The following is a 26,011-nucleotide window of genomic DNA, read 5'->3' as shown; positions in this document are numbered from 1 at the left end:
TAAGATGGAGTGGGAGGAAATTCTGTCAGTAATGCAGAACCGAGCGTTAAGCAAACAGGAAGGAACGTCTCCCCGTTCAGATATTGCACATTGTCAGGGAAGAGACTGCCAGCGGTCAGTACAGAGACAACGCAACAGGGCGGAGCAAAATGAATACACTTTCATAGTCAACTGTATTATACTGAAACGGCGACTACACATCCAATCGGTAGTGTTGACGTCAAGAATAGTAATCCATCTAACCATCCGTCAATGCATTTTCCGATCCGCTTTATCCTCACAAGGGTCGCGGGGGGTGCTGGGGACTATCCCAGCCGTCTTCGGGCAGTAGTGGGGGGAACACCCTGAACTGGTTGCCAGCCAATCGCGGCGCACGCTCATCACCTAGGGACAATTTAGAGTGTTCAATCGGCCTGCCATGCATGTTTTTGGAATGTGGGTGGAAACCGGAATACCCGGAGAAAAGCCAAGCAGGCACGAGGAGAACATGCAAATTCCTCACAAGAAGGCCGGAGCTGGAATTGAATCCAGGAATCTCTGCACCTCTTGACCACCAGGCCTCCATAATCCATCGATTTCGTCCAATTTCATAGTAGAGACACTGAAAATGTAGTCAGACTCTGAGGCACTTGATTAGAAATCCAAGTCACCGCAAGTTGAGTATTAGGCAGATTCAGCATCAGGATTTAAAGAACAAACTAGATTTAAAAAAAAAATGCAAGCAAAATGGTTTGACGCCGTAGAGCAAAAAAGATAACATCCGGCACCAGAGGATTAAAATGTCTTGTAATATGCATTACTATTGTGACTGCTGGACTTGTAGATGACCTGAAGGAAAAAGTTGAGTTTTTACCCCTCACTCCTCCATACTGAAGATTACGTTAGCATAAAATGTTCCCTTGCTTTTTGTCTCGTGTGTGATGACGTTAGCTCTTTGGGGCTACGGTTGGAGCCTTGTCAGTCTGTTCCAGGGTTCCTCTGACTCTTGCTCTTTATCTGTCAAGTGTTTTGCTTTAATTTTGGGTGTCTACCTGGCTCGTCATGAAGTGAACTTTGGGTGACGACGGGGAAGACACAAGCCAAAGACCTGAAGAAATCCAAAGGTGAACTGAGAGCGCCAAGGAAATATGGAAACAATATGCGGCACGTGTTACGCGTCAGTCCGCACAAATGTCTCACTTTCATATCATTTTGCTGACAATAAATCAGCGGATCCTCCTATTTTTTTTGCAACGATACGCAGCTGTAGGAAACGGCAGCGACTGACGGACGCCGATGCCAGTCCCCTCCCCAACGCAGTCGCCGCCACACATGTCATTCCCCCGTGATCGTGCGTGAAATGTGTTGTCAATCTCTTATTGGAGGGAGTCAGTAAGTTGACAGGAAGGCTCCGCTAAGCACACGGCTACGTGCAGGCCAGTCTATGACATCGCAAAATCGACATTGTTAACTCATTCACTCCCAAAGACGTTTTTAAACGTCTTTTCAGACTTGGTTTAGAAGTGGCTGGTACTGAATGAGTTTTAAGAAGTACAGTTTAGGCAGCTGCATGTGTCAAGCGCGTTCATTTTCCAACAAATATCTTTGGCTGAACGGTTAAATGGAGAATCTTGGCCCTGAGATTAAAAAATACGGTCTTCGTCTATCGTGCTTATAATTATCTTCAACTATTTGTGCGTTCAATATGGGGATGTTATATCATCTGGCATGAGTTAGACTTGACTTGGAACCTCTTAACATTGTAAATGTAACATTTTCTGACTGAAAATAGATTTGTTTAATAGAAAGGTAAACCTCACATCGGACGCCAGCCTTGTAAAGTCTGCGCGTGTAAGGGAAGAGTTTATTTATTTCCGCGTATTCTCGGCTCAAAGTCTCGAGCTCCGAACGAATGACTGAAATCTGGAATGATGTGCTCATTAAACGCGCAAGCCTGTTTCCATTAACTCAGAACCCTGGTGATGAAGAGCGCTTTATTTTGCTATTTATGAAGAAATGAATGACACAATAGTAATCTTTGGACTCAAAAGAACTCCATGTAAGGACATTTTATCTCACGGGGAAGCAGATTGAAAGCACCTGTTGGTAAGTGCGCCAGACAGACGCTCTCAAGGCAGTCGGCGGAGATTTCCATTGCCGCTTATTGGAAAAAAAAAATTAAAAATCAACGCCCTGTACTTTGCACATTTTGCCCAAATTTTCAACCTCATCAAACCTTTTTTTTTAATGTAGATAATGTATGGAAGTCCATCATCTCAGTCTCTTAAAAATTAAAAACTGTAGAAAGTGACGAAAAATAAACGCGAGAATGCCGTTTTTTTTTTTAATTTCAGCATCAACCCTTTTGTGCACCGATAATGATAACCTGCAACCTGACAACATGATCAGCTGTCCACTGTCGGAACCGCTGTCATCAAATAAAGACAATTGCGCGCATACGGGAGTTATGAATCATGGCGATATTCAGTGTTTTGCATGCACGTGTCCCTCACACATGTCAAAAAGGTGTCCCCGGAGCAGTCCAGACAGGACGTCTGCTCCTTAACTGGAAAGCACTGCGAGTCCCAGCATTAAGTGTTCTGTCTTTGCAGTGACAGACGACCCATAAAACAGCATCCAGCGGCATGTGTTACTCAAGTCCTTTTCATAAAGCGCCGCTTTCCGGCAGTGCACGCCCAATTCATGCGCCCGACAACACCGGGCGCACGCCAACCGGCGCGATACTTCCATTAATTTTTACGGACGGCAATAACAACTCGAAGCACTTTTTTTGGGGGGGGGGGATTTATCTTCTGCGTCGTAAAGACGGAGGGAGTTTCGTCATAAAAAAGTCGGCATTTGGTAAACATGTCAGAAAGAGAGGTCAATCAAAAGAGTTTTTATAGTAGCGCAATAATCGCATGATATAGTGTGTCTATCGCAGCCGACGGAGCAATTTGTTCGCAAGGGGCGGCTGCTCGTCAAGCATGGATGGGCCTTGTTGAACTGATGGGAGCCTCTGGCAGTCAAAGAAAACTCACCAAAGCATTCCGTACGTGGAGGAACGCGAGCCGGATCCCCCCCCCCCCCCCCCCCCCGATTGCATCATCACTGGCACAACAACACATATGCTGTCATTCAAGTGATAAAAGTCGGAAGGCTGCCATGACGCATCACGCGGCCGTTTTTTCATTCAGCCTCGGCGCTTTATCGATGCTTTCACCACAACATCTCGTGTCAGTAAACGTCACTCTACGGTCAACGTTTTCACAAACAAAAACAAAACGAGAAGAGCGGATTTGTTTGTGTTTGTTACTCAGCAGACGATGAACTCACGGACGATGATAGCGTGATGATTCTCTGCGATGGGCCATTCCTTTGACACCTCCAGTAACTCAAGCGATGAAACCCGCATTAATTCTTTGACCCGAGTATTCTCCGAAACTGAGATGCCTCAAGATTATGCTTTGGCGGTGATTCATTTCAGTCTGCTCTTTTTACGCGTTGGGTTTAAGTCTGGGGATGGACTGGGCCATGACCTTGTTTGTTTTGGCTGTGCGCGTTGCGTCATTGGCTTGCTGCACGTTGAAGGGTTCCGCCAAATATGTTTGTTGCATTGTTCATTAAACTGGCAGACAAAATGTTTTTGGATTAATGAGCGCCCCCGCCTCCCCCCATCCCTGAAGACGCCGTGCTTGCTCGCTCGAACATTGTTGGTTAAACTTCAGTTTGGTGTCATCAATCCTTAAAATCTTGTCCCAGAACCTTTCGGGCTTGTCTCTGTATTTTAAATTCCAGTGAGGTTTTCCAGTTCCTGTTGGTTTTGAGTGATTTGCATCTCTTTCGTGAGGAATCTGTACTTTTCCTCATGTTCATGGACGTTCTTGCTCATATCACGAACCAGTGAAAAAATTTCTGTTGTCGGCTGTTCTCTTTGGTCTCCCCGTTTGACGTCTGTTTGACTTACGACACAAGCCGTGTCTTGATTGTCCAGGACATTCCGAATGATTCTATTAGTTATGGCTTTGACTGATTTTCCATCTTCTCCGAGCCACACGATGGCTTGTTCTGCCTCACATAAGTCTCTTGTTTGAATGCTAGTGACACCTCTTGTCGAAATATCATCAGTCCAAGCAAAATCCAAATATGATCACCATCTCAAATCGTGTTCGGGGAGTCGCGTCTTCAACATTCGCACCGGTCCCCTTTCGGGGTCTTGCCAGTTAATCCCCTGACTCATGTTGTGCAGCTCCGCCATGTTTTTCAGGCCCCGTGTTCTTGGAGGCCGACTCGCAGGCCAGCTGTAATGGAGTCACATCACAGCGGCCCATTTCCAAAGCTTGGCAGTAAAAAAAGAGCCATCAAAGCACAAAACACACACATTGAGTTCCAGCAAGAGTTCCAGCATCTCTGATAAACCCCAACTGGCTCTTTGCCGTCCGCAGCTTTCACCCCTGGAAAGCAAAACCAAATGTTCTGCGGGGACAGAACATTTTGGACAGAAGACATCTTCTCGGGATGATTCATCTGCTCTTCACTTTTCGAACCTGGCAGCTCCAATCCGCCTTGCTACATGTCAATATCAGTAAGGAACGCTTCAATCTTCGAGGATCTATTTGTACGATACGAGTTGAGCAAGGATGAGGCGCAAGCAACCTTATTGGATCAAAATGGTTTCTCCTGAACATGACCACGATGATGAACAGTTTTGACTGGCACAATGCTGCAAATGACAAGCACAATAAGAATAATTCGGCTCGATGAGTGCCTCTCGCAATGCCGAACCAAAATGAGCATTTTCTTTGTCAAGGCAGAATCTAATTGTATCTCATCGCGTTCTGTACGTAGCATTTATGTGGCCGTGTGTCTAATTGCATCGAATGACTTAGATCCTACGCGTTCATTCGCATCTGCAGCTGACGCAACGGCAATACATCGTTTTGGTCGGGATCCACAGAAAAACAGAGCCACCATTGTAAATGGAAATTGGTAATGGCCATAATGGATTTAAATGAGTCACTGGAGCTCATTCTAAACCAGGTGTTTTTTTTTTTTTAATCAAGATGGGCCAATTATGCGGCTTTACATCCGTCTTTAATGGTTGATTCTGTTTCGCGCTTTAATGGCTGCAAAATGTTATGCACAAGTCTTAAAACAAGGTGTCTGCTCCTGGCTCCAGGGTGTACTTCCAATTCTCGCCCAAGAACAGGTTCCAGCCCAGACCTTTATGAGGACAAGTGGTATAGAATATGGATAATTTATTTTCTTTTTTTGTGCGCACGGTTTGTCAAGACAGAGATTTAAAAAAAAAAAAAAAAAACGACAACCAAATTCTTCAAACCTAACACGACACTTCTGACTGAGTGTTACAGCTTGACAACGTCCTCATCTGCACCTTCAAAGTTCACCAGGTCATCCTCTGGCCCAAAACTCCACCTTCCTCACACGCGAGAGAGGAAAATTCCCGCCGGTGTGAGATATTGCAGTGAGGAGGCCCACTGTGTGAAAGAGGAGCGCTTACGTTTCTCATACGGTACCCGGCAAACATTCACTCATCGAAGGATTACCGCTGATTCGTCAAAGTCTGACTTGGCCCAGCAGAGAATCATCTGCTACTCCCAAAGTATTCCATTTTCGTCATGACCAATACAAGATCAGACTGCAGAGTGCCAACCACGTAACCGCCAAGGGCGAACAAGACGGAAGAGAAGGACTCGAGATGACAGCAAATGGATGAGCTTTATAATTGAGGAATGTTGACGGACAGAAAACGACATGCAGGAATAATTTGTACCACAGCCCCGTCGGAGAGGCACGGTTCTCATGAAACAAAATGCTTCTTCAATCCTCCGTGACAAAGTCTGTGTGCCCAAAACTGGATGTCCTTATGGGAATCCAAAATATGGGAATCATTAAAATAATAGATTAAGAGTCTTGAATATGTTAATACCTCTCACAGTACCTCTCGTCCATATCAGCGCCTCCCACCGAGAGATCCGTTTGACGAATGAAGAAGCATACGTCCTTGGATCAGTCCTTTACAGAATGCCAGGCAAAAAACTCTTCTGACAGAGAACATGATCTAAAGAGGGCAAAAAACAATGAGGATGCAGTTAAAAGTTAAATGACCATCGTTTTTATTCTTTACTCTCTTCTTTGTTTTTTACATTATGCACAACTGTCATTTATTGCGCAATAATCTAATCATAACATGTATTTGTTACATATTTTAATGCATTTTTATGCTTTAGAAAACATTTATGTCTGAATTCTGGGGGTGGGGGGGGAGGGGGCTTGGAACGAATTAGGGCATTTACATGGAAAACGCGTCTCGACTTACAACATTTTCTAGTTAAGAAATTTCTTCCGGAACAAATTCATTTCGTAAGTAGTGTATATAGTTTCTGAAGGTTAAATGATCAAGTTGCCCGAGTTCTTTCGAAACCGGGGCGGCTGAAAATGGAAAATATATTGGAAAGTAAAACCCGTAAACCTTTTGAGGAACTCGAGATACTGTTTAGTCAGTCACTTTTCTCTCAAGCACAACATGTCTGTCAAAATGGAGATTTAATACCATCAGTCTCTGACGCATGTTCCCATTGTGCATACTAACGATACAATATTTACAGCTGAACGTCAAGCCACCCGCCCTCATCTGTTCCAAGATTCTTCTCTCGACCGTGTGAAGTTGCGGGCCTGCCTGAGATGTCTGTCATCCCCTGACGGCAAGAGAACTGATCAAAGGCCAAACCATCATTCACATAGCGCCCTTTCTACTTTGAGAAACACTTGACTTTCACCAGATGCCAAGGATTTGCCAGGGATTTGCCCGCAACACGTAGGAGGGTTCCCACCATGCGAGCGCATGCTTGGCTTTCTGCTCCCAGCTTTTGTTCCCGGGGAGCGCAAAAGTACTCACTGTAACTCCAATACTAAGAGTAAAATCAAAGAAAAGGAGACTGACAGACTCTAAAATGTACTTGAGTACATAAGTAAAAGTGGCAAAAAGAGCAAGCGAGATTGGACCCAAATGCAAGATCTGAGACGCGGATCAGTTCATAAAAAACTCTTGATGTTACCCGACCCCTATTATAGTTTAAGACCTAGCTAGCATTGACTTTTATGCTAACATGTACCCATAGCATTGCTAACAGTGCTAACAAAAAAAATGCTACATTTCCAAATAGAAAAATGAAAAATACCCATTACTTGTAAGTGTTTTTAAATTAGACAAATAATTTTTAAAGATACTTTAAATACATTTGCCATGAATCTCAACATGCAGATCTGTTTTCAAATGTAGGCCGTCGATGTAAATCATCGTCAGGAAAACAATACAGATGCCAGAAGAATTGATTTAATTATAGTCATGAAGTCACCAAACCACCACACTTACTTTGAGACGAACGTGTACTTATTTTGACATCCTGTTTTATCATGAATTAACTGCTCCTGGCAAATGCCCCCTTAAGTGTCACATTCTCAGTTCTGAACAATGAGATGGCGAAAGTCACCCCCGTTCCAGGATGTGTTTTTCTTTTTTAAAAGATTGTATTCATCTGAAAGCTCTGTAATTGTCCACACATTGATATTGTTCTTACGGAGTATTTCAACACTACTAGTCTTTTTCGAAGGTTGCGCTAGTGAAATTTATAAACAGGAAAAGTGCAAAGCTTTTTGTCAAGCACACGATGATATGTATAAAGGTTGCTCATATTTTCCAAACTCTCAAAGGGAACTCAATTCTTAAAACATGGAAAATTGAACCAATGGAAGTCAAGTCAGTACCCTCTCAGTTGTAGTCAATTTACGAAACCAAACTTCCTCTTAATTTCTGCGTTTGCAAGACGCTTACGAACTGCTCTTAAAAAAAGCTCTAGAAGTCGATGATCAAGCTCAAGATGTTTAGTCTTTTGGGCACGAAAGCAAAGCGCCCCCGCCCCACACCCTCTGCTGACACGTGCCTCTATCCTGACCCGGCTCGTCAGCGAGCACGCTGCGAGCAGTGTTTTACGATGAAAACTCCAGCGCCGAGTTTTCCAACACCTGTAAATAAATCTTGCCTCTACACCAGGCATTACATAACCCCGCAGCGCTTTGCTGAAACCAAACACACAAACAAAAGCGTAGGCCCGAAACAGGGGCAGCGGGGTCAAGGGTCAACTCATCATTGCCATGCATAGGCGGCACTGCCGTATGAAACTCCAGGTAGTGTCGATTAACCTCTGATGACATCACAGATATTTTTTTTCAGTATAATATGATGGATTAAAAAAAAAACTGTACTAAATGACAAAGGAACGGCTCACACAGAACATTTATGCCGAACGACAGAGGTACCGGGTTCGATTCCAGCTCCGGCCTCCCTGTGTGGAGTTTGCATGTTCTCCCCGGGCCTGCGTGGGTTTTCTCCGGGTGCTCCGGTTTCCTCCCACATTCCAAATACATGCATGGCAGGTTGATTGGAAGCTCTAAATTGTCCCTAGGTGTGAGTGTGGGCGTGGATGGTTGTTCGTCTCTGTGTGCCCTGCGATTGGCTGGCAACTGATTCAGGGTGTCCCCCGCCTACTGCCCGAAGACGGCTGGGATAGGCTCCAGCACCCCCCGCGACCCTAGTGAGGATCAAGCGGTTCGGAAAATGGATGGATGGATGGACATGGGCTGGATATTTCCATTTTGAGAAAAAAATGTCTCACGTGGTGTGCTTGACACTGGGACAGGCGACTTTTGGTCAATTTGAGAAACCTGATCTCGTTTTTGGCCCACCGCAGCAGCCGGTTCTGCATAGTGGGCATTTGCGGTGTTTGCAAGTAATTCCGGCCATCCTAGCGTGCAGCCAGCTGATTGCCAACCCTCCTGCCACTTTGAAAGTTGTTCAAAATCCTGCGGGCGCCTGATTTTTTTTTTCTCACTTCACTTTCCAAAGCAGCGTATTCAGAAATAGAACATCAATTAAGTTCAACTTCATTCAGCTTTGTTGCTTCAGTGGCTCTTTCGGTGTGATCAAATTTGGCAGCGATAACTGAAATTCTGCGCTAATAAATCAAAACAAATGAACACTTAGCTGAAAGTTTTATTGTATGTTTACATGAAAATCATTTTTTTGTTTTTTACCCAGAATCAAAAGTACATCGTTTTCACATTGAGATGTAGACATAAATACTATGTGCCCTTCAAATGAAAAGGAGCGCCAAGCCCTTTGTTGCCTCGCTTATTTTGCAGCGAAAAAGTTGACAAGAAAACATTAAGAAAAATATATATAATGGCGGTACGTTGGTGACGTGAACCCATAAAATCATAACCTCATCTGAAGACGATGTGAATCACCGGGAACATGGTATGATGTTTTTCTCCTTTTGTTTTTCTTTGGTTCAATTCTGCTGAGACGCCGAGCGAATTCCATAAAACGTGATGTTTTAGAAAATCCCCTTCTGCAAAGCCAAGGCTTGATGCAACCGTATTGCACCGAGAGATTCAGCGAGAGGATGACTTGGATGCAGCTCAGGAGCAGCACCCAAGATCTCCTCTTTCTTCATCATCCGTTCTTTTTGCTTGCAGTTATACGCTTGTAATGACACACACGATCTTGGAACACCCGCTCATTACGACCATAGGAGGTGGAAATCCCCTTGGCCGCCATAAAAGCTTCTATTTTCTTGGAAAGATGTCCTACGAGCTTTTGGAGTGTGCCTGTGGGAATTTCTGTCCATACGTCAAGCGGAACGTTTGTTACATCAAATAGTCAGTGATGAATATATTACAAAGCCAATTCCAATGAAGTTGGGATGTTGTGTTAAACATAAAGAAAACAAAAAAAGAATGCAAAGATTTGACAATCATTAGCGACCAAAATTTAATTCAATCCACTACAAATACAAAATATTTCATGTGCAAACTGACCATCTTGATTGTTTTAAGCAAATAATGATTACTTCGGAATTTTGTGGCTGTGACACATCCCAAAAAAAGCTGGGTCAGGGTCATGTTTACCACTGTCTTACATCATTTTCACGATATTCAAGAAACATTCTGGAACTGAGGAGGAAGCTTTTCTTTGCCATTCTTGTTTGATGTCAGCTGTTCAACAGTACTGGGGTCTCCATTGTTATGTCATAAGTCCATACATTTTCAATGGGAGACTGGTCTGGACCTTCAGACAGGCCAATCTGGTACCTGCACTCTTACTACGGAGCCTCGCAGTGCAGAATGTGGTTTGTCATTGTCTAGCTGAAATAAAGAGACGTTGCTTGGATGTCAGCATACGGTATGTTTCTCCAAATCCTGTATAGACCATTCAGCATTCATGGTGCCTTCACAGATGTGTACGTTACCCACGCCATTGGCGCCAACAACCCCATACCATCACAGATGCAATCCAATACAAATCCAATACATCTTTATTGATACAGCGCTTTTGACAACAGCTGCGAAGGGTCCGGATGGTTCTTTTCCTCTTTGGCCCGCAGGATGCGACACGTCTACAATTTCCCAAAACAATTTGAAAATGTGGACTCGTCAAACCACAGAACATTTTTCCACTTTGCATCAGTCCCATCTTAGATGAGCCCAGGGCTGCTGGCGGCGTTTCCGGGTGTTGTTGATAAATGGCTTTTGGAGTTTTAAGTTGCACATACGGGATGTAGCGCCGAACCGTATTGACTGACATTGGTTTTCTTAAGTGTTCCTGAGCCTTTGTGGTCATATCCTTGACGTCGGTTTTTAGATGCGGTGCCGCCGGAGGGATTGAAGGTCACGGGCATTGAATGTTGGTTTTTCACCTTGCCGCTTATATTTCTCCCAGATTCTCTGAACCTCTTGATATTATGGATTGCAGATGATGGGATCCCCAAATTCCTTGCAATTGTATGCTGAGGCGCATTGTCCTTCAACTATTTTCTCACGCAGTTGTTCACAAAGAGGTGAACCTCGCCCCATCTTTGCTTGCGATTGACTGAGAGATTTAGGGAAGCTCTTTTTCTACCCACTCATGGCACCCACCTCCTCCCAGTTAGCCTGTCCACCTGTGGGAGGTTCCAAACAGGTGTTTGATGAGCATTCCACCACCTCCTTCCCGCCCCCCCCCCCCCACCTCTCCCAGCATTTTTTGGAACGTGTTGCAGCCATAAAATTGTAAGTTAAATAATATTTGCTAAAAACAACCCAGTTTATCAGGTTGGACATGAAATATCTTGTCTTTGTAGTGTACTTGACTAAATATAGGCTGAACATGATTTGCTGCTCGTAGTATTCTATTTGTATCCTGTCCCAACTTTCCTTGGAACAGGATTTGTAATAGTAAAACAACCTCTAATCATCAGTATCGTCACAGAAGAGGGACAAAAGTATACGAAGCATAACAAATAGACTGAAATATTTCCCCAAGTGGCTACGCCCATTTTATGAAAATGTAGCGCCTACGAAAGAGTGAGAATTGTTTGAGATGCTCCGATGGAATTTGTGAGCTCATTTCTATTTTACAGCCAACTGATTTATTTATTTTTTGGGCTTTTTTTTTGTTGCTGTGCAAACAGTATGCAGACCGTAATCGATTTTGTGTTCTGGATGCCCTCACGTGTGAATAGTGTGAAATGCTCACATTTCCATTTCGTTTATGTCTGCCGACGGCATGGTGTATATCGTGGTCCGCAGAGATCTTCACGTGATTTATGTTGCCGTATGGAAACAGTTCATCCCCGCTGCTGCTCATTTTTCTTTAACTAACAATTACTGTCAATTATAAAAGGGGCATTGTTACACTGTCTCGTGGTTCGTATGAATCGCATGATTGCCAAAGAACAGTTTTGTGTTTTGTTTTGTTTTTAATACGATGAAAACTTCATCAAAGTGGTCGTCTGGGGAAAAAGGTGAAAAGATCACAAGAAGACGACAACGCCGCCTGGATCAGGCATTGATTTTGTTTGATGAAAACAACGCTTGACTCTTTCAACTCCTTTTCACACATGCGTTTTTACACCGCTTGCCAAATCGTAATTTTTATAATCATATTCATGTATTTTCTTTTACACCACAAAAATCATCAATTCCAACCGGCTTGCACAACTTCAATGCTTTTGCTACGCAGCGGATTTGCTTTCAAACCAACTGGTCAGCATTACAAAATGATTCACAACATTCAGCAGCTGTGAACAATATTTTGTGCTCAATAAAACTGCGTTTCATTCCAAATGCAAATTTGTCTGGGAATTGAAATGAATAACTGAGTGGACCTCATCGTATTGAAAGAATAAATGACTGGCCGCAAATTATTGCTCAACATTTGGGGGGGAATGAATGAAATTGTAGGCATTGACGCAAATCAACCAAGAACTCTTCTCGCTCAGTGACAAGAGTGGGGCAGAATACGACATTCATTCAAAACAACTCTCAGTGCAGTTATCTCCCATTGCAAACCACAATAATAAACATCTTGCTTCCAGTTGCCCACGAAGATGACTTCACTCAACTCAAATTGGACAAAATCCAGCATCACGGTAAACTCTCACCATATAATATTCACAATGTTTAGATCTTATACTTAGCCTGAGATAACTGAGGTGCTTGGTTCATTCTGATTTGGGACTTGACTATGGTGCGCCGTCTTTCATTATTTTTGACATCGCGTTGTATTTTTATGGCTTTTATAGATGCAACAGTATCCAGGTAAGTGTTGATATTTATATTTTTCTTTTAAATCTTTTCACATTAGGGGGAATATTTTCTGAAAGATCACTCCCGCTTTGGGGTCACGGATGCCGGATGGCACAAAGGAATCAAACAGAGATTTTCACCGGTGTACCGAATGTTGGCCAATTGAAAACAAAAAAAAATACAAAGCTGTTTTCTGTGGTCACATGAGTAACACAATTTATCTGAACTTGAAAATGAGATGCGAAGAGGTTCGTGTTGACCTAAAACGTACGATTCGTGGATACGAGAATCAAGTGAGTCCTTCTGTGCCGTTGCATCGTGCGGCTTAACTCACACAGTCGGGGTATGAATCCATCATGTCGGCGTGGACTTCCAGCTGTGAGACAGCTGCTGGTGAAAATATGGCCGTCAGGTGGGAGTATCTTTGCGGAGACTCTGCAGAAGACGCCTCTGGAAAGAATCATCGCTTGACTCTGGTATCAGAAATCCCAGCAGCAAGTCGCAGATACAGTAAACGAGATGCCTGGACACAGTCATACAAACATGAGAGACAATGAAGAAATACAACTTTCTCGTACTTTTAAATGCACCACCTGAAGAGATTGCTGTTGTCCATGAAAGCGTTTTTTCCCCCTCATCATCGCCATTGATTCATTGACTATATCAAGTTTCCTAGATTTGCTTTCATACGAGTCATCTTTATTCAGACGTTTTGGAACGAATTAGTCCCAAAATCGGAGGTTCCACTGTATATGGAAAAAAAAAAGCATTTCACGGCACCATCGAGTCAGAAAGCAATGAAATGCTTGACGACTCACTTGTTAATGTGGTGGTCCTGTAAAGACTCCAGCACGGTTTCCAAGCTCAGTCTGTACTTATCGCTGCCTAACATGTCTGTGACGAGCTCTGCGGCCACGCAAACGTCAACACAAACCAGACAGAATAGGTCAAACTAAACATGTCAGGAATTCGGTGAGCTGCAACGTGCATCTGAAAGCCGCAGCAAACCCGGAAGTAGCTGCAGGAGACATTCCAGGCATCGCTCCTTGGTCTCCTCTCTCTCTGCGGCGCTGCGCGCCGACTGCGGTTGGGCGGGCAGAGTGCCTCCGGGCCACACGGCCTCCTGCAGCACTTGGAGGTAAATGACCCAACAGGGGGCGCTGGTCAGGTGGGCCACTCCTACATCCATCCACCTGGGGTAAGAATCAGTAGGATACCGGAGTCACGTTTGCCTGATATCTGCTTATAATACAGGTGCGACACCGTTAAGCCGTGCGTGCAAAATGATGCAACACAAGCAAGCGTGTTTACGAAGGTTAAAAGACAACAGCAGCTTGAATTACTTAAGTGACCCACTCAGCAAGGCAGTGGCGTTAATGACAGCAGAACACTGGAGCCGAAACAAAGGCGGTTGCCAGACACATTGTGGTAAAACAAGGCTAGTATTAATCATAGACATGCCTTGGTTGAAATTTGAATTTCCAATTTGGTATTCACATTGTATTTTGGAAAAAACAAACACAAAAAAAAAAAAACAATGCCTTGAAAGTTCTCTCTTTTAATTCTCCTTCCTACCGAAAAGGCCCAAAGGAGGTTCATCTGTGGAAAGAAAACATTCAAGTTTTTGCAATGTTAGTAGCAACAATGTACAGTTTATAAAAAAGAAAAATAGCACTGCAGGGTTGGACATTAACGGTGGCCCGATGGTCTGTGGCCAGTTCGCCACTGAATCCGAAGTCACAGCCAACAAAAATGGCCCAAAAGAACATTTTTTTGTTGTTGTTTTTTTGTTTCGGATTGATCAACCCAGTGGAGGCAAGATGTTGTGATGACGCAAGACAAAAAAAAAAAAAAAAAAAACATGCATGCTTGACCGGATAAAGAGGCATGAATGACGGGTGTGCAAAGGGAGGAGCCACTGGGGCAGGAGATGATCATAACAATAAATATTTGTGACGCATAAAAACATTTGTGTTGATGCCTGTAGCTTTCATTCAATGAATTGATCTATCCGTCCATTTTCTAATCATACAATTAATTGATGGAATAAAATTAAAATGCTTTCAGATGAATGCGGTCAGTGAAAGCTGCTATTCATTAGCAAACAAATAAATAAAAATGCATGTTGTTTAAATGGGAACAGAAGAGTTATGGAACATTTAAGTCCAACCTCTCAATAAAAGTGCCAAAGATTAGTCTGATGGCCTTCTGGATGTTCTCGGTGCACAGCCAACTCCACTGGTCCTTCATCAACAAACACAAAATGTTCAGCGCAACATCGGCAACAGCTGTGTCTGAAAGTAAAATAAAAAAAATACGATTAAATATATACACAGCAAGACACAGCGACACTTTTGAAAGTGGTACTTGAAAGCAAATGCAAAATGTGGGGTTGTGCTGCTCTCAAGTGACGCGACACTGCAGTACAAAAGACAAGCGTGGATGTTGGAAAATGAACCGTTCATAGGAAGTGCAGCGGACTCGTGGGTGAGAGGAGGCACGCCGTACCTGCACCTTGAGTTTTCCCAGAAGACTTCTTGTCCGCGGCCAAGGACTCCCTCCGATTGGCTTGCTCTCTGCTTTGGGGCTCACATAAAAGTCTTTCCTGCTCCAGGACAAAGCTCTCCAATCTGGATAAGGACATGCAATTCAGCACCTAGAACGAATTGGGAGAAATGAGGACACGTGTGTTTCCAGTACCAATGCATTCACAGAATGACCTACATGTGATTCGACCCCGATGGAGAACTTACGGGGCTGCCTTCACTAAAGCAGTACGTCACTTTGGGATGTAAGTCGGCTATATTGAAAGATGGAGACACTTTGCTTGGGAACATGAGCCTCCTTGATACAGAGGAATAGAAAAGCAAACTTTTTTTTTTTTAACCCGAGAGAAATGTGAAGATTATTGAACAAGAAACACACATAAGTAGACAATTCTTTTGTGGAGCTGAATAGAAATGATCAGAAATGTTTCGCGAACCACATGAAGTAAGCCAAAGTCTCACCTGTACTTTCTGCTGTCCAGTGTCCTCCCATCAGAGTCTCCCTCGAGGTCCTCTGTCGGACTCATGGCTTCGGGGTGAGGGAAGGCCGTCTTCAGTGTGTCCAAAGCATTTTCCATCATCTGTAACAGCAGTCGTGATGGACAAAACCCCATTTTAGAAATAAAGGAATATATATATATATGGCGATGATATGTACGCCACCACAAACCAAAACCGCCATTCGACACAAATGAATACCATCTAACGCCGAGTATGAATATTTTGCAATGGCAATGTTTTTTTTCTTCACAAGAATCCCGTCCACAGTACACAAAACGCCACGTCACCTTATCAATTCTTGACTTGACAAAAGGCCTTTTTCCAAAATATGTGCAAACCCCTGAGTTCAGAGACAGGAACTCCTGCATGTCTTCGCTCTTCGCCGTCTCAGGTATGCTGTTCAGTTGCTACAAAAACAAAGACATGCAATCAGAGCGGCACAGATATGCCAGATGCTGATCCTAAGCCGCTGCTGGTGCCAAACCTGGATAACATACATTATTTGTATTTATTTATTAACAATAAAGTTGTATTCAATTCAATTCAGTAATTTGTGGATTGCGCCAGGAAAGGCACAAAGGGGAATTAGTGTCTTCTTAAAAAAAGGTTGGGGAGGAGAGTCTTATTTTTAATAAGATTGATGATCTCGTAACCCAATTCTTGGTCGTTCGTACCTATCAGGAGAGGTAGTTTTCAACCGCTTGTTTGAGCTAAAATCTTATAACCCAACTTGCTGGGTCAAATCCTCAACCCAAGGCACTGATTATGAAGAACCTAGCATGGGCTCAATCCCTTTTGAACCCAGTGCCGGTTCACCCAATTTGCGTTACTTTTAACACAACAGTGTTAAGAGTGTACCTTAAGGAACGTGTCCAGTTGGCCTTTACGAGCTTCCACCTTATCGCCATCCGTGTTCCCAAAGGGAAGGTCAGGGAACATTTTCTTTGGACCTTTTACATCTGTAACACCAGACAGTTGTTGGGAATAGTCTCGAAATGTGTCAAGCTATTCGAAACAACAGCAATAAACCCAGCTGGGTTTCCTTCATTGCTCACTCTTCACAAACTTCTTCACTTCCGGGTTCTCCTCTAAACGTGTCTGCAAGTTGAGGAACTCGCTGTATCTGCGGTTGACCGAGTGACAGGTCGCAGGTTGCAAAAGGTCGCCGCTTTCGTGGCATGTTGCTGTCTCAAACTGCAAAAAGACAAAATGCCGCGTTTTGTGGAAGACAAAGAAATAAATATTCACATTTGAGGTCAAAGGTAATTGGATCTGTGTTGCTACCGTGATAGTGTAGAGAGTAGAAGGATGCGTCCCAGTGCCACGCTGCTCCTTTGCACTGACCGTTCCCGCAATTTGCACATTTTGGATGCCCACCGATGCTTTGTTTGGAGGGTCAAAGTTTAAGGGGTTCAGGCAAAGCCTGCTTGACGGACCTGCTGGGGTTCTTTCTTGAGCAATATCTGCAGGCCAGTGTGAATCGACAGGCACGACCACCTTCGGCGGCCCGAGATTTTTCAACGGGCCAAAGCAGCCAAAATCATCGGCGTCATCCTTTAAGTTCATCGTGTTGCAGAAGTTGGCCGAGGGGCCGCATTCACACAAGCGTCTGCTGTTGTCATCGTCCGTGTCGGACTGCGTCAGGGAGTCCAGTGACAGCATCTTGGACTCCGCGAGGTGCGAGTAGCGGCCAGATGTGAGGGAACAACAGTTGACTTCACACGGTGTGAGCAGACCGGCCCGGCAATTCGCAGCTTTCCCGGAACAAGTCTCGAGGCTCAGCATGCTGCACTGAGACGAATCCTCCTCACTCATCGGGCTGAACAGCTCAGAGCGGCTCTCGCTTCCGAGGCTGGCTTGATCCGAAGATGACAGGCACGTGATCCACGAATCATGGAGGGCGCACCTGTACAGCGCGCCGTCCTGTGGTTTTCGGGACCTGGTGAAGACGTCGACAATGGTTTGATTGAGCCAGTCGGAATCAGAAACCCTGCTGATGAGCGGCAGAAGCACGTTGCAGGTGATAAGTTCGGTGACCATGTACCCCCCGGTCCTGGTTTCCATCTGAGGGTACGGGACAAGCACGTGTAGGACGAGGTTAACCAGAGCTCTGGCGTAGCTTAGCTCGGTGGCCGCATCTCTCACAGCTGGATGAGGGCTGTCGACTTGCTGGTAAAGCTGCCAAAGGCTAACGTTCTCTCCCCGCGTCTCCAGCTGCATGTGTCTGGCTGTCACGTAGCTCTGCAGGTGGCAGCCATACAGCTCTAAAAGTCGTTGGACCAGAACTTTTCTGTCGACTCGCCTCGCACGTTCCTTCAGCTCCATCACCGATTCCAGCATGGAACTGCGCACCGCGCGCTCAAATTCACCTTCCACCTCCGGCAGAAGAGTGCGATACCAGGAAGACACAAAATCCCGCACCGCTTTGTGGACGGCGCTGTGGATCTCGTGATTGAGTCTCCACTCGTGTTCAGCTGAACACTGAGGCAGAGTCACGGAGGCGAGGGGCAAGAAATGCTCCAAGTGGAGGAGACTGTTGGCATCCAGAATGGCGCGCGAGCCAAGCCAACCTCCCAAAACAACCAGGAGACTAGTGAAGATGCAGAGGAGCCAGACGTTCACCAAGAGGTGGAAGAGGACCAACCAGGCCAGCAGAGCGCCAAGGCCTAACAGTCGTCTCCGCTGGCCCAGAACCTCCGACAGGCGCCACTTACTAGAACTCTGGAATGACGGCATTCTCGCCAGCAGATGAGATGTTGCCTGCTAAGAAAATACATTTTCGATTAGTTTTCGTAAAACTTCAACTGCAGGATTCATGAATGACTTTTACAGAAAGGTAACTAATGATGCTTTAAACAGTTTAAATTACATTACCATGATAACGAGACCTACTGTTGCCACGACAACATCAATCACGTCACGAAAGACAGCGCTCGCCTTGTTTACTATTTTTCGTCACACAAGATGGTCCATAGCGCATCGCTTTTTTAATTTATAAACCAACCATACAAACCTGAAGCTCAAGGTTAATGACGATGTGGTGAAGGCAGTTGTCGCTTTTAGATGTGAATATCTTTCCTTCTAACGTGACAGACGTTGCCTTCAATTTGGTACCACTGCTGCAAACTGATAAACCTTCACAAAAGTAGGGGGGATAGGCACCTGAATGGCTGGAGCTTCATGTCTGAAACTCAGGCAATCCTCCTTGTGTTTTAATCCTCCAACAAAGATTATGAGGATCAGCCTGCAACTCGGTTTAGGTGTCCACTTCACCTGCCAGAGTATAATTCTTCTTATTATTCATTCTTTACAAAACAAAACCAAAACAGCATGACTGTGCTTTTCCAGAATTTAATGATTGTGAGGCCAACCACGGCATACAAGATTTTTTTTTTTCAGTTTTGGCTTCAAATTAGACAGCGATACTACTAATGCAGCATGTACCTGTTCTCTATTTTCACCGTTTGGAAGAGGCCACGTATCAAGCATTGACATTTTAAGATCTCTGTTTAGACGTTTTCCTCTCAGATTATTTGTAACTGAAATTATAATGATAATTGGTCAATTTATATATTGGAAATAATGGGAAACCCCCCGAATATATTCGTCAAATACTTTTTTTATTATTTTTTATGTCGTTTGCATACTGTTGACAGACATGACAGAAATAATCTACCGGCAGCTTCATTACAGGATGCGCCTCTCCCGTTGATCGTAGTTAATTCAACAGTACCCTCTAGTGGACATGATTTTAACTGCAATCCCCGTGTCGTATTTAAATAAAAGCAATTGTCAGAATGAACGATTTCGCCACTTATATGGAGGCCAAAAAGTTCCGAAAAGGTTCGGCAAATAAGAATCACGAAGCAAAATTGACAGGCGCTGAACAGCTCACAGTACACGTGTTTCAACAGAATCAACCGACCACTTTATTAGGTACAGTTACAAACAAATCCAGTACACAGTTGGGAAGGACTCCACTTTACCTGTCACCTGGACATGTAGAATATCCTGCAGGATAAACCGCATTAAAAGTAGATTTATTTTACATATATTTTTGGTTAGTTCATGTCAACGACTTTATTTTAATCATGAAATGATTCAACGATTTAAAAACTATATCGGACACACTCGTGTTTTAGATGACGTTATAGTGAAAAAATAAATAAATAAACACAATGAATGTGACAAAACGAGTCTATTTGGTCTCATACCAGGAATATAATGAAAGCATCAACTTGTGGTTGTCATACCATGCCTGATAGGTAATGGTGATGACGTAAAAGAGGATGGCATTATTTAACAACGCCGCAGCATGGAAAGTGGCACCACAGCACTCACGTCTGACTGGCACACATCAACCAGACCAAGGGCGACGGTGCATTCTTTGGGCAGCCACTATGAACATATACCCAGTCAACAATACAGGTAAGACACTTCCATTGTGCGATGTCATTGCAATATCATACTTTGACCATAGTATGATCAGAATCCCTCAGTCATCATGAAATTGTAGCAGAACAATAAATATTTGACGTTTTATTATAACATTTGCACATGTATCGGTACTGCTACAATGAAACGTCTCCTAAAATTTATTTTAATATTTTCACTTTTGTTTCATACTTTTATCATATGTGTACTTGCATATTCTCAAGTGTAACATGTTCTACTATATTAATGAATACACCTTTCAGAAATCTGAAATATATTTAGCCCATAGCTTGCAAAGTGAAAGTCCACCATGTGCTCATTCAATATGAGCACTATCAAAACATGTCCACCTTGTCATTGTCTGTCAACAGGCTCATATATTTACAGGAGCAGTTTATATACTCATTATTTGCTTCTAGTTCATTTATACAGAAAATTTGCTTGATATATGCATATGCATATGCAATATGCATTTCTAATGAATATAGTGAATATGAAGTTCTGTGGAAAACCAACATTCTTTTATGTGTGAAATGGAAAGGTGTCAAAGTCACCTTATGACTTTTGAATTGTGTGACGGGCCAGTGATGATGGTCCTTTTTCATCACGAGGAGACTCTAAATGGCCATTTGTGCAAAAATACAATCTAAATCTTAGCACTCCGATTATCAGATTTGTTTCTCGCACTGGATCACAGCTGCGTCCTGATAACACAAAAACCAGTCTGGTTGCATTAAATCATGACTCCAAACAAGAACAAAAAGAACTTTTCCCGATTGTGTATTGTTGACATTGGATGTCAGTTTCTCAGACATGGACATGTGATTTTGACTCCTCCCACATATTATACACACATTCACCCTTCATAAGACAATGATGGTGTTGACGTGCCATTTGTGTGTGCAGAAAACAAAAATGATATGAAGGCAGGTACCTTTGCAGGACTTGGGAAGGGATTGGAGACCATCGCTCCTCTGGTCAGCTCTGTCGAGGAGACCCCTGATCCAATCCCTGCTGAGATACACGGGACCATTCCCCTCTGGATCAATGGCAGCCTGCTCCGAAACGGACCGGCAAAGTTTGAATTTGGAGACACCCAGTGAGTTCAATCCAAACTGCATGAAAATCTTTTGAAATGGATTTAGACTGCAGGTCCAAGTGCCCAATTCAGATTTAAACCGAAAGCCGATATTTTTGTGTGTGTGTCAAGTGACATTTTATCCCATATGACTGTCTTCACATTCATGAAACTACGGCGCCCTTAAGGAGACATGGAAGAAAAAAAATCATTAGAATTAATATAATTTTTCTCCTAAACAAGCTGCAAAGACCAATCGTGCCATTTCAGAGCAAAAAAAAAATCTGAATTGTGTTCCCTGAACCAAGCAATGTAAATCCAGCATTAAATTACATTTGAGTTCACGGGCCCACACCTTCAATAAAGCTTTTCTTCCTTGACAGCTACAACCACTGGTTTGATGGGATGGCCATGCTCCACAAGTTCAAGATGGAGAAAGGCCAGGTGACGTACACCAGTCGCTTCCTGCGCAGCGACGCCTACAAGAAAAATAGCGAGAAGGACCGTATCATGGTGTCAGAAATTGGTACTGTCAGCATGTCCGACCCTTGTAAAAACATCTTCCAGCGATTCTTCTCTCACTTTGACATGATAAGTAAGTATTAATCGATCAATACAACATTGAACGAATCTTGATGAAAACTCAACATTCTGTGCATTCGCCAACATTCACAAGCATTCGCCCGTCAGTGAGATACCGCTTGAATACGTGCCTCTGGCTTTTCGATTGTATTCATTGATTCAGTTAAAAGGTTGTAAGTCAACACAGCTAAGCAGCAGACATGGCGACTCACCGCAAGGCATCAAACAGCAGACACATTTTTTGCGTGAATATTTCGTTCTCCATGAGTGATAAAAAACCTTTTTAACTCATTCACTACAAGCCAATTCTGGACCAAGTCTGAAAAGACGTTTAAAAACGTCTTTGGGAGTGAATGAGTTAAATGCAACCAAATTTAATCGACTTAACTGAAAAATATGTCATGTTGTCATGACTTAATATTTGAAGTTGTAATGAATAAACATTAGGTTTATTCAATTAAAATATTCTATAGAGTGGCCTTTCATTAACATTTTTCTACTGAAAATGTTGAGGTGACTGGATGTAAGTTTTCCTCTTACATTATTTCAGGGTTTTTTTCAAGGTAACCGGTTTACGAGTATATTACTGTAAACTCAACTAATCCAGATTTACAGTGTAGCCTGACTGCGCCTCAGGTGCCGGAAAAGCGTGCTTGGATTAGTTTAGTCAAACATATTTATGATGTGGTTGGGGAACTAATCATGGAACAGAGCAGGAAGATACCAATCCACACCACTGCACAAGATTTAACTGTAAGAAACGTGGTCGCATTGAGTATTTGTCTGTTGCAGAGCCAACAGACAACGGCAACGTCAACATTGTGAAATACAAGGGCGACTACTATCTCAGCACGGAAACCAACTTAATGCACAGAGTGAACCCAGAGAACCTAGAAACGCTGGAACAGGTACAAGTATACATGGTATAAGAAGAACAAAATCATGGTGAAAAATGTAGATTGCGCAGAAAAAACAAATGCTGAAAGGACCAAGTTGTAGTCTTGTGAATAATGACCCTGCAAAATCTACAGTCCCAAAATCTCAATCTGGGATGAGGCTGTGACTACAATGTGAGCAGGGTCTTCTGATACACAAGTAGCTTGAGGTGGGCTTGAGGTTTTTGGTGGACGTGGAGCCAACACTGCATCAGAAACAGTCGGAACAACAACTTGAGACCCCAAACTGAAATGTGCATTATGATGGCCTTGTAGGTTGACTGGAGCGCGTTTGTTGCCGTCAACGCAGCTTCTGCCCACCCTCACTACGATCCTGATGGTACCAGTTTCAATATGGGCAACTCCTATGGAAGAAAGGGTACATCCTTTGCATTCTGTTCGTTGCCATCTTACTGCTTACATCAAAGGTCTCCTCATGTTGTGTCAAGTCAGCACTTAGAGCAAGCCTTTCTTCAACTCTTGTCCTTTGACAAAACATGGAAAAGCTATTTTAACTCTAAACTGTTCCCTAGCCACAAGCTCAGAAGTAGCAAACGGCTGAGAGCCTCCACGCTTGGCTCTCCATTGCCCGTCAAGACCACAACACTGTTTTTAGTACAGTTCTGACCTTTTCTGGGACTAACTGCTTTGTCCCGAGGGACGGGCGGTGTGGGATGGCCCAGGGATTGGTGGGGTCAGAGACTGCTCGTTGGCGGTACTTTTTCCCCCTTGATTTGTTATATACGTTGTGTTAATTTAGTACAATGAAAGGTCCTACATAAAAGACGGATAGCTCGGTAACTAGGTAGCTAGATAGATACCTAGCTAGGTAGCTAGCTAGATAGATTGAACATCATGGCCTTTTTCAGGATCCACATACAACATAATTACCGTACCTCCTGAGAAGTTGCACGCCGACGACACCCTGCAAGGTGCCAAAATTCTGTGTTCCATCACTCCGGCAAACAAGGCCCATCCTTCCTACTACCATAGTTTCGGTAAGTCAGCACGTAGCGGCTGGTTACAGCGGATATTCATCTGAACAACTGTCCTCTCCTCAGCCATGTCGGAGAACTATTTAGTGTTTATTGAGCAGCCGGTTAAAATTGACCTGATGAAGATACTGACATGTATGATGAGGGGTAAGGCACTGTGCGATGCCGTTTATTGGGACCCCAATGTCAACACCATCATGCACCTCATCAACAAGCGTACGGGCAAGGTGAGAGATCGCAGTCAGAAATGAGGAATCACTCCATTGAGTTGACGTCGAACATGTTATTCTCTCCTCAGGTCAGCCCAATGAAGTACTATGCCAAAGCTTTCGCCAACTTCCATCAGATCAACGCCTTCGAAGAGGATGGATTCTTGATGATGGACTTGTGTTGCTTCGACGACGGCCAAGCACTTGACATCTACTTCCTTCAGAATCTGCGCAAATCGGGAGAAGCACTAGATGAGGTCAGAAGATATTTGCTCATTGTTCCTCTTGGCCCGTAACAGGAGAGTAAATGAGAGTGGAATGGATTCCAAACGTATGAACCTGACTAATATTTGGAGATAATCATGTTTACTGTTGACTGCCATTTTTAGAAGCACACCGGTGGCATTCTTTTCATACAGGTGTACAACAGTATGAGCAGAGCTCTTCCTCGTCGTTTTGTTTTACCGCTTCATGTGACTGATGACACGCCAACTGACCAAAACCTGAACACTCGTCCTTCCAGTTCGGCAAGATGCTTCAAAACCAGCAGCACTATGGTAAATTGGGATTCATCTCGAAATACTGAACTCCTCTCTGAGTAGTCACTTCTTGCACAGCAGCACTCTGGAACTCAAATCCTTCTCGCCTCCTGAAATCGTAATTCCCACACAGATATTCCGAAAGAGATTTTGGATGGTTTCCGATAGTTTGTTGTGTTTTACCTTGTACATTAGTTGTGCTGTTTGAAATGATACAGCATCCCCAAAAACTGCGTGTCTTTATTTCCTTCAGACCGAAAGACACAAATGACATCAGCTAAATTCACAGACTGAAACCGCTGATGACGCATGACAATGACGTCCCGATCCCCCTCTTTGTCATCAGGTGTTCTGCCAACCCGAGGATCTCCATGGCGATGACCTCTACCAATACGGTGGCCTGGAGTTCCCTCACATCAACTACGAGCGATACAACACGCGACCTTATCGGTATTTCTACGGCTGCGGCTTCAGACACCTGTTCGCTGATTCGCTTCTCAAGATGGACCTCAACGACAAGACGTTTAAGGTGAGGTACATGCTTTGTTTTTGTGTTATTATTATTTTTGTAGTTGTTTTTTTAGGTGTAGCCACCAAAATTATTGGAGTATCAGCATTTATTGAAGATATATTGGAGTTTACTGAAAAAAAGAAATCTGTTTTGTTCTTGGCACTATTCATGCTCACGTGCCCTCAGGTGTGGCACCAGAAGGGTCTCTTCCCATCAGAGCCGGTGTTTGTGCCGTCACCAGATGCCACGGAGGAGGACGACGGCGTCATCCTCTCTGTGGTTCTCTCGCCCTCACAGGTAAGGTGTTTAGAGAAGGACGAATATTGTTGAAATGTGTGGCCTTCTGCTTTTGTGAACTGAAAGTGAATCCACACATCACCAGTGCGGGAAAAAAAAAATCCACTATCCAAGCGCTCCCACCCCCCCCCCCCAAAAAAATAATTAAAACCTTTGTGGGTTTTTCTCTCCAACATTAGAATAAAAGCACATTCCTCCTGGTTTTGAACGCCAAGACGTTTGAGGAGTTGGGAAGAGCCAACGTGCCGGTCAACATGCCCTACGACTTCCACGGTGTCTTCAGCGCATCCACTTGAATAAGTTAGTTGATGTCACTCATGATTTCGATACGGTAATCATTAACGATAATCCAAAAGCACGAAGTCAGTACGATGACTTATAACTGTTATAATGACGATACTGAAATGATTTGCTACTGTAGGCTTTGAGAGATACTGCTCTGTTACCAACTGGAGGTAAATGAATACAAATGATATAGTCCAGGGTTTTTTTTTTTTTGTTCTTCTTGGATTAGTTGCCTGTATGCAACTTTTGTATAAGCATAACATTGATAAGCCTCACCCAGATAGTGCAATGAAAAGCTTCTTCATATAAATGTGCTTTGAAATCAATATCATTTGGGGTCTCCCCCCACCACCCTTTTTTTCCTCAATCTTTTCTATAAAATTCTGAATCCATTGAAAACTGTGTACTTGTCTTTATTTGCACACACGGAGGAAGTATTCTACGACTTAAAGAAAATTGGAAGCAAAAATAT

The 26,011-nt window shown here is 43.6% G+C and overlaps 2 protein-coding genes across 14 annotated transcripts in view; one reads left to right on the top strand and one right to left on the bottom strand.

The window, feature by feature from the left end:
• LOC147193765 (sorting nexin-19-like) overlaps window positions 1-18,923 on the bottom strand; it is a 36,249-nt gene extending 17,326 nt beyond the window's left edge. For 3 of the 12 annotated variants that reach the window (XM_086131411.1, XM_086131410.1, XM_086131414.1), the window contains exons 1-13: window positions 18,688-18,865; window positions 16,959-18,437; window positions 16,730-16,868; window positions 16,533-16,633; window positions 15,962-16,081; window positions 15,636-15,754; window positions 15,381-15,471; window positions 15,136-15,283; window positions 14,798-14,921; window positions 13,636-13,820; window positions 13,446-13,533; window positions 12,962-13,150; window positions 5,942-6,061 (exon numbers count right to left, since the gene is read on the bottom strand). In XM_086131411.1, the coding sequence (XP_085987537.1) occupies window positions 13,036-13,150; window positions 13,446-13,533; window positions 13,636-13,820; window positions 14,798-14,921; window positions 15,136-15,283; window positions 15,381-15,471; window positions 15,636-15,754; window positions 15,962-16,081; window positions 16,533-16,633; window positions 16,730-16,868; window positions 16,959-18,410 (2,682 nt within the window). In that variant the 5' untranslated portion in view covers window positions 18,411-18,437; window positions 18,688-18,865 and the 3' untranslated portion in view covers window positions 5,942-6,061; window positions 12,962-13,035. Of the gene's footprint in view, window positions 1-5,929; window positions 6,062-11,081; window positions 13,151-13,220; window positions 13,374-13,445; window positions 13,534-13,635; window positions 14,922-15,135; window positions 15,284-15,380; window positions 15,472-15,635; window positions 15,755-15,961; window positions 16,082-16,532; window positions 16,634-16,729; window positions 16,869-16,958; window positions 18,438-18,687 lie in introns of those variants that run through there. The other 9 variants (XM_086131413.1, XM_086131415.1, XM_086131417.1 and 6 more) reach the window with 8 other exon arrangements.
• A 1,055-nt stretch (window positions 18,924-19,978) lies between these two features.
• Window positions 19,979-25,938, top strand: LOC147193764 (carotenoid-cleaving dioxygenase, mitochondrial-like). Of its 2 annotated transcripts, none has more exons than XM_086131204.1 (12): window positions 19,979-20,102; window positions 21,015-21,207; window positions 21,570-21,781; window positions 22,561-22,676; window positions 22,980-23,082; window positions 23,573-23,701; window positions 23,765-23,925; window positions 23,997-24,164; window positions 24,327-24,464; window positions 24,793-24,975; window positions 25,144-25,254; window positions 25,434-25,938. In XM_086131204.1, exons 1-12 carry the CDS (start codon window positions 20,075-20,077, stop codon window positions 25,548-25,550), a joined length of 1,659 nt encoding a protein of 552 aa, XP_085987330.1. In that variant the 5' UTR covers window positions 19,979-20,074; the 3' UTR covers window positions 25,551-25,938. The 2 variants fall into 2 exon arrangements, with proteins under 2 accessions (XP_085987330.1, XP_085987331.1); XM_086131205.1 differs by having other exon boundaries at window positions 19,980-20,102; window positions 21,051-21,207.
• The last annotated feature ends 73 nt before the right edge of the window (window positions 25,939-26,011 follow it).

The sequence above is a fragment of the Hippocampus guttulatus genome, chromosome 15, assembly GCF_054856545.1.
Source record: "Hippocampus guttulatus isolate MCC_2025c chromosome 15, RoL_Hgut_1.0, whole genome shotgun sequence".
Classification (NCBI taxonomy): domain Eukaryota; kingdom Metazoa; phylum Chordata; class Actinopteri; order Syngnathiformes; family Syngnathidae; genus Hippocampus; species Hippocampus guttulatus.
The sequence above is the reverse complement of the archived record's forward strand: the minus strand, read 5'-3'. Positions and strand labels throughout refer to the sequence as shown.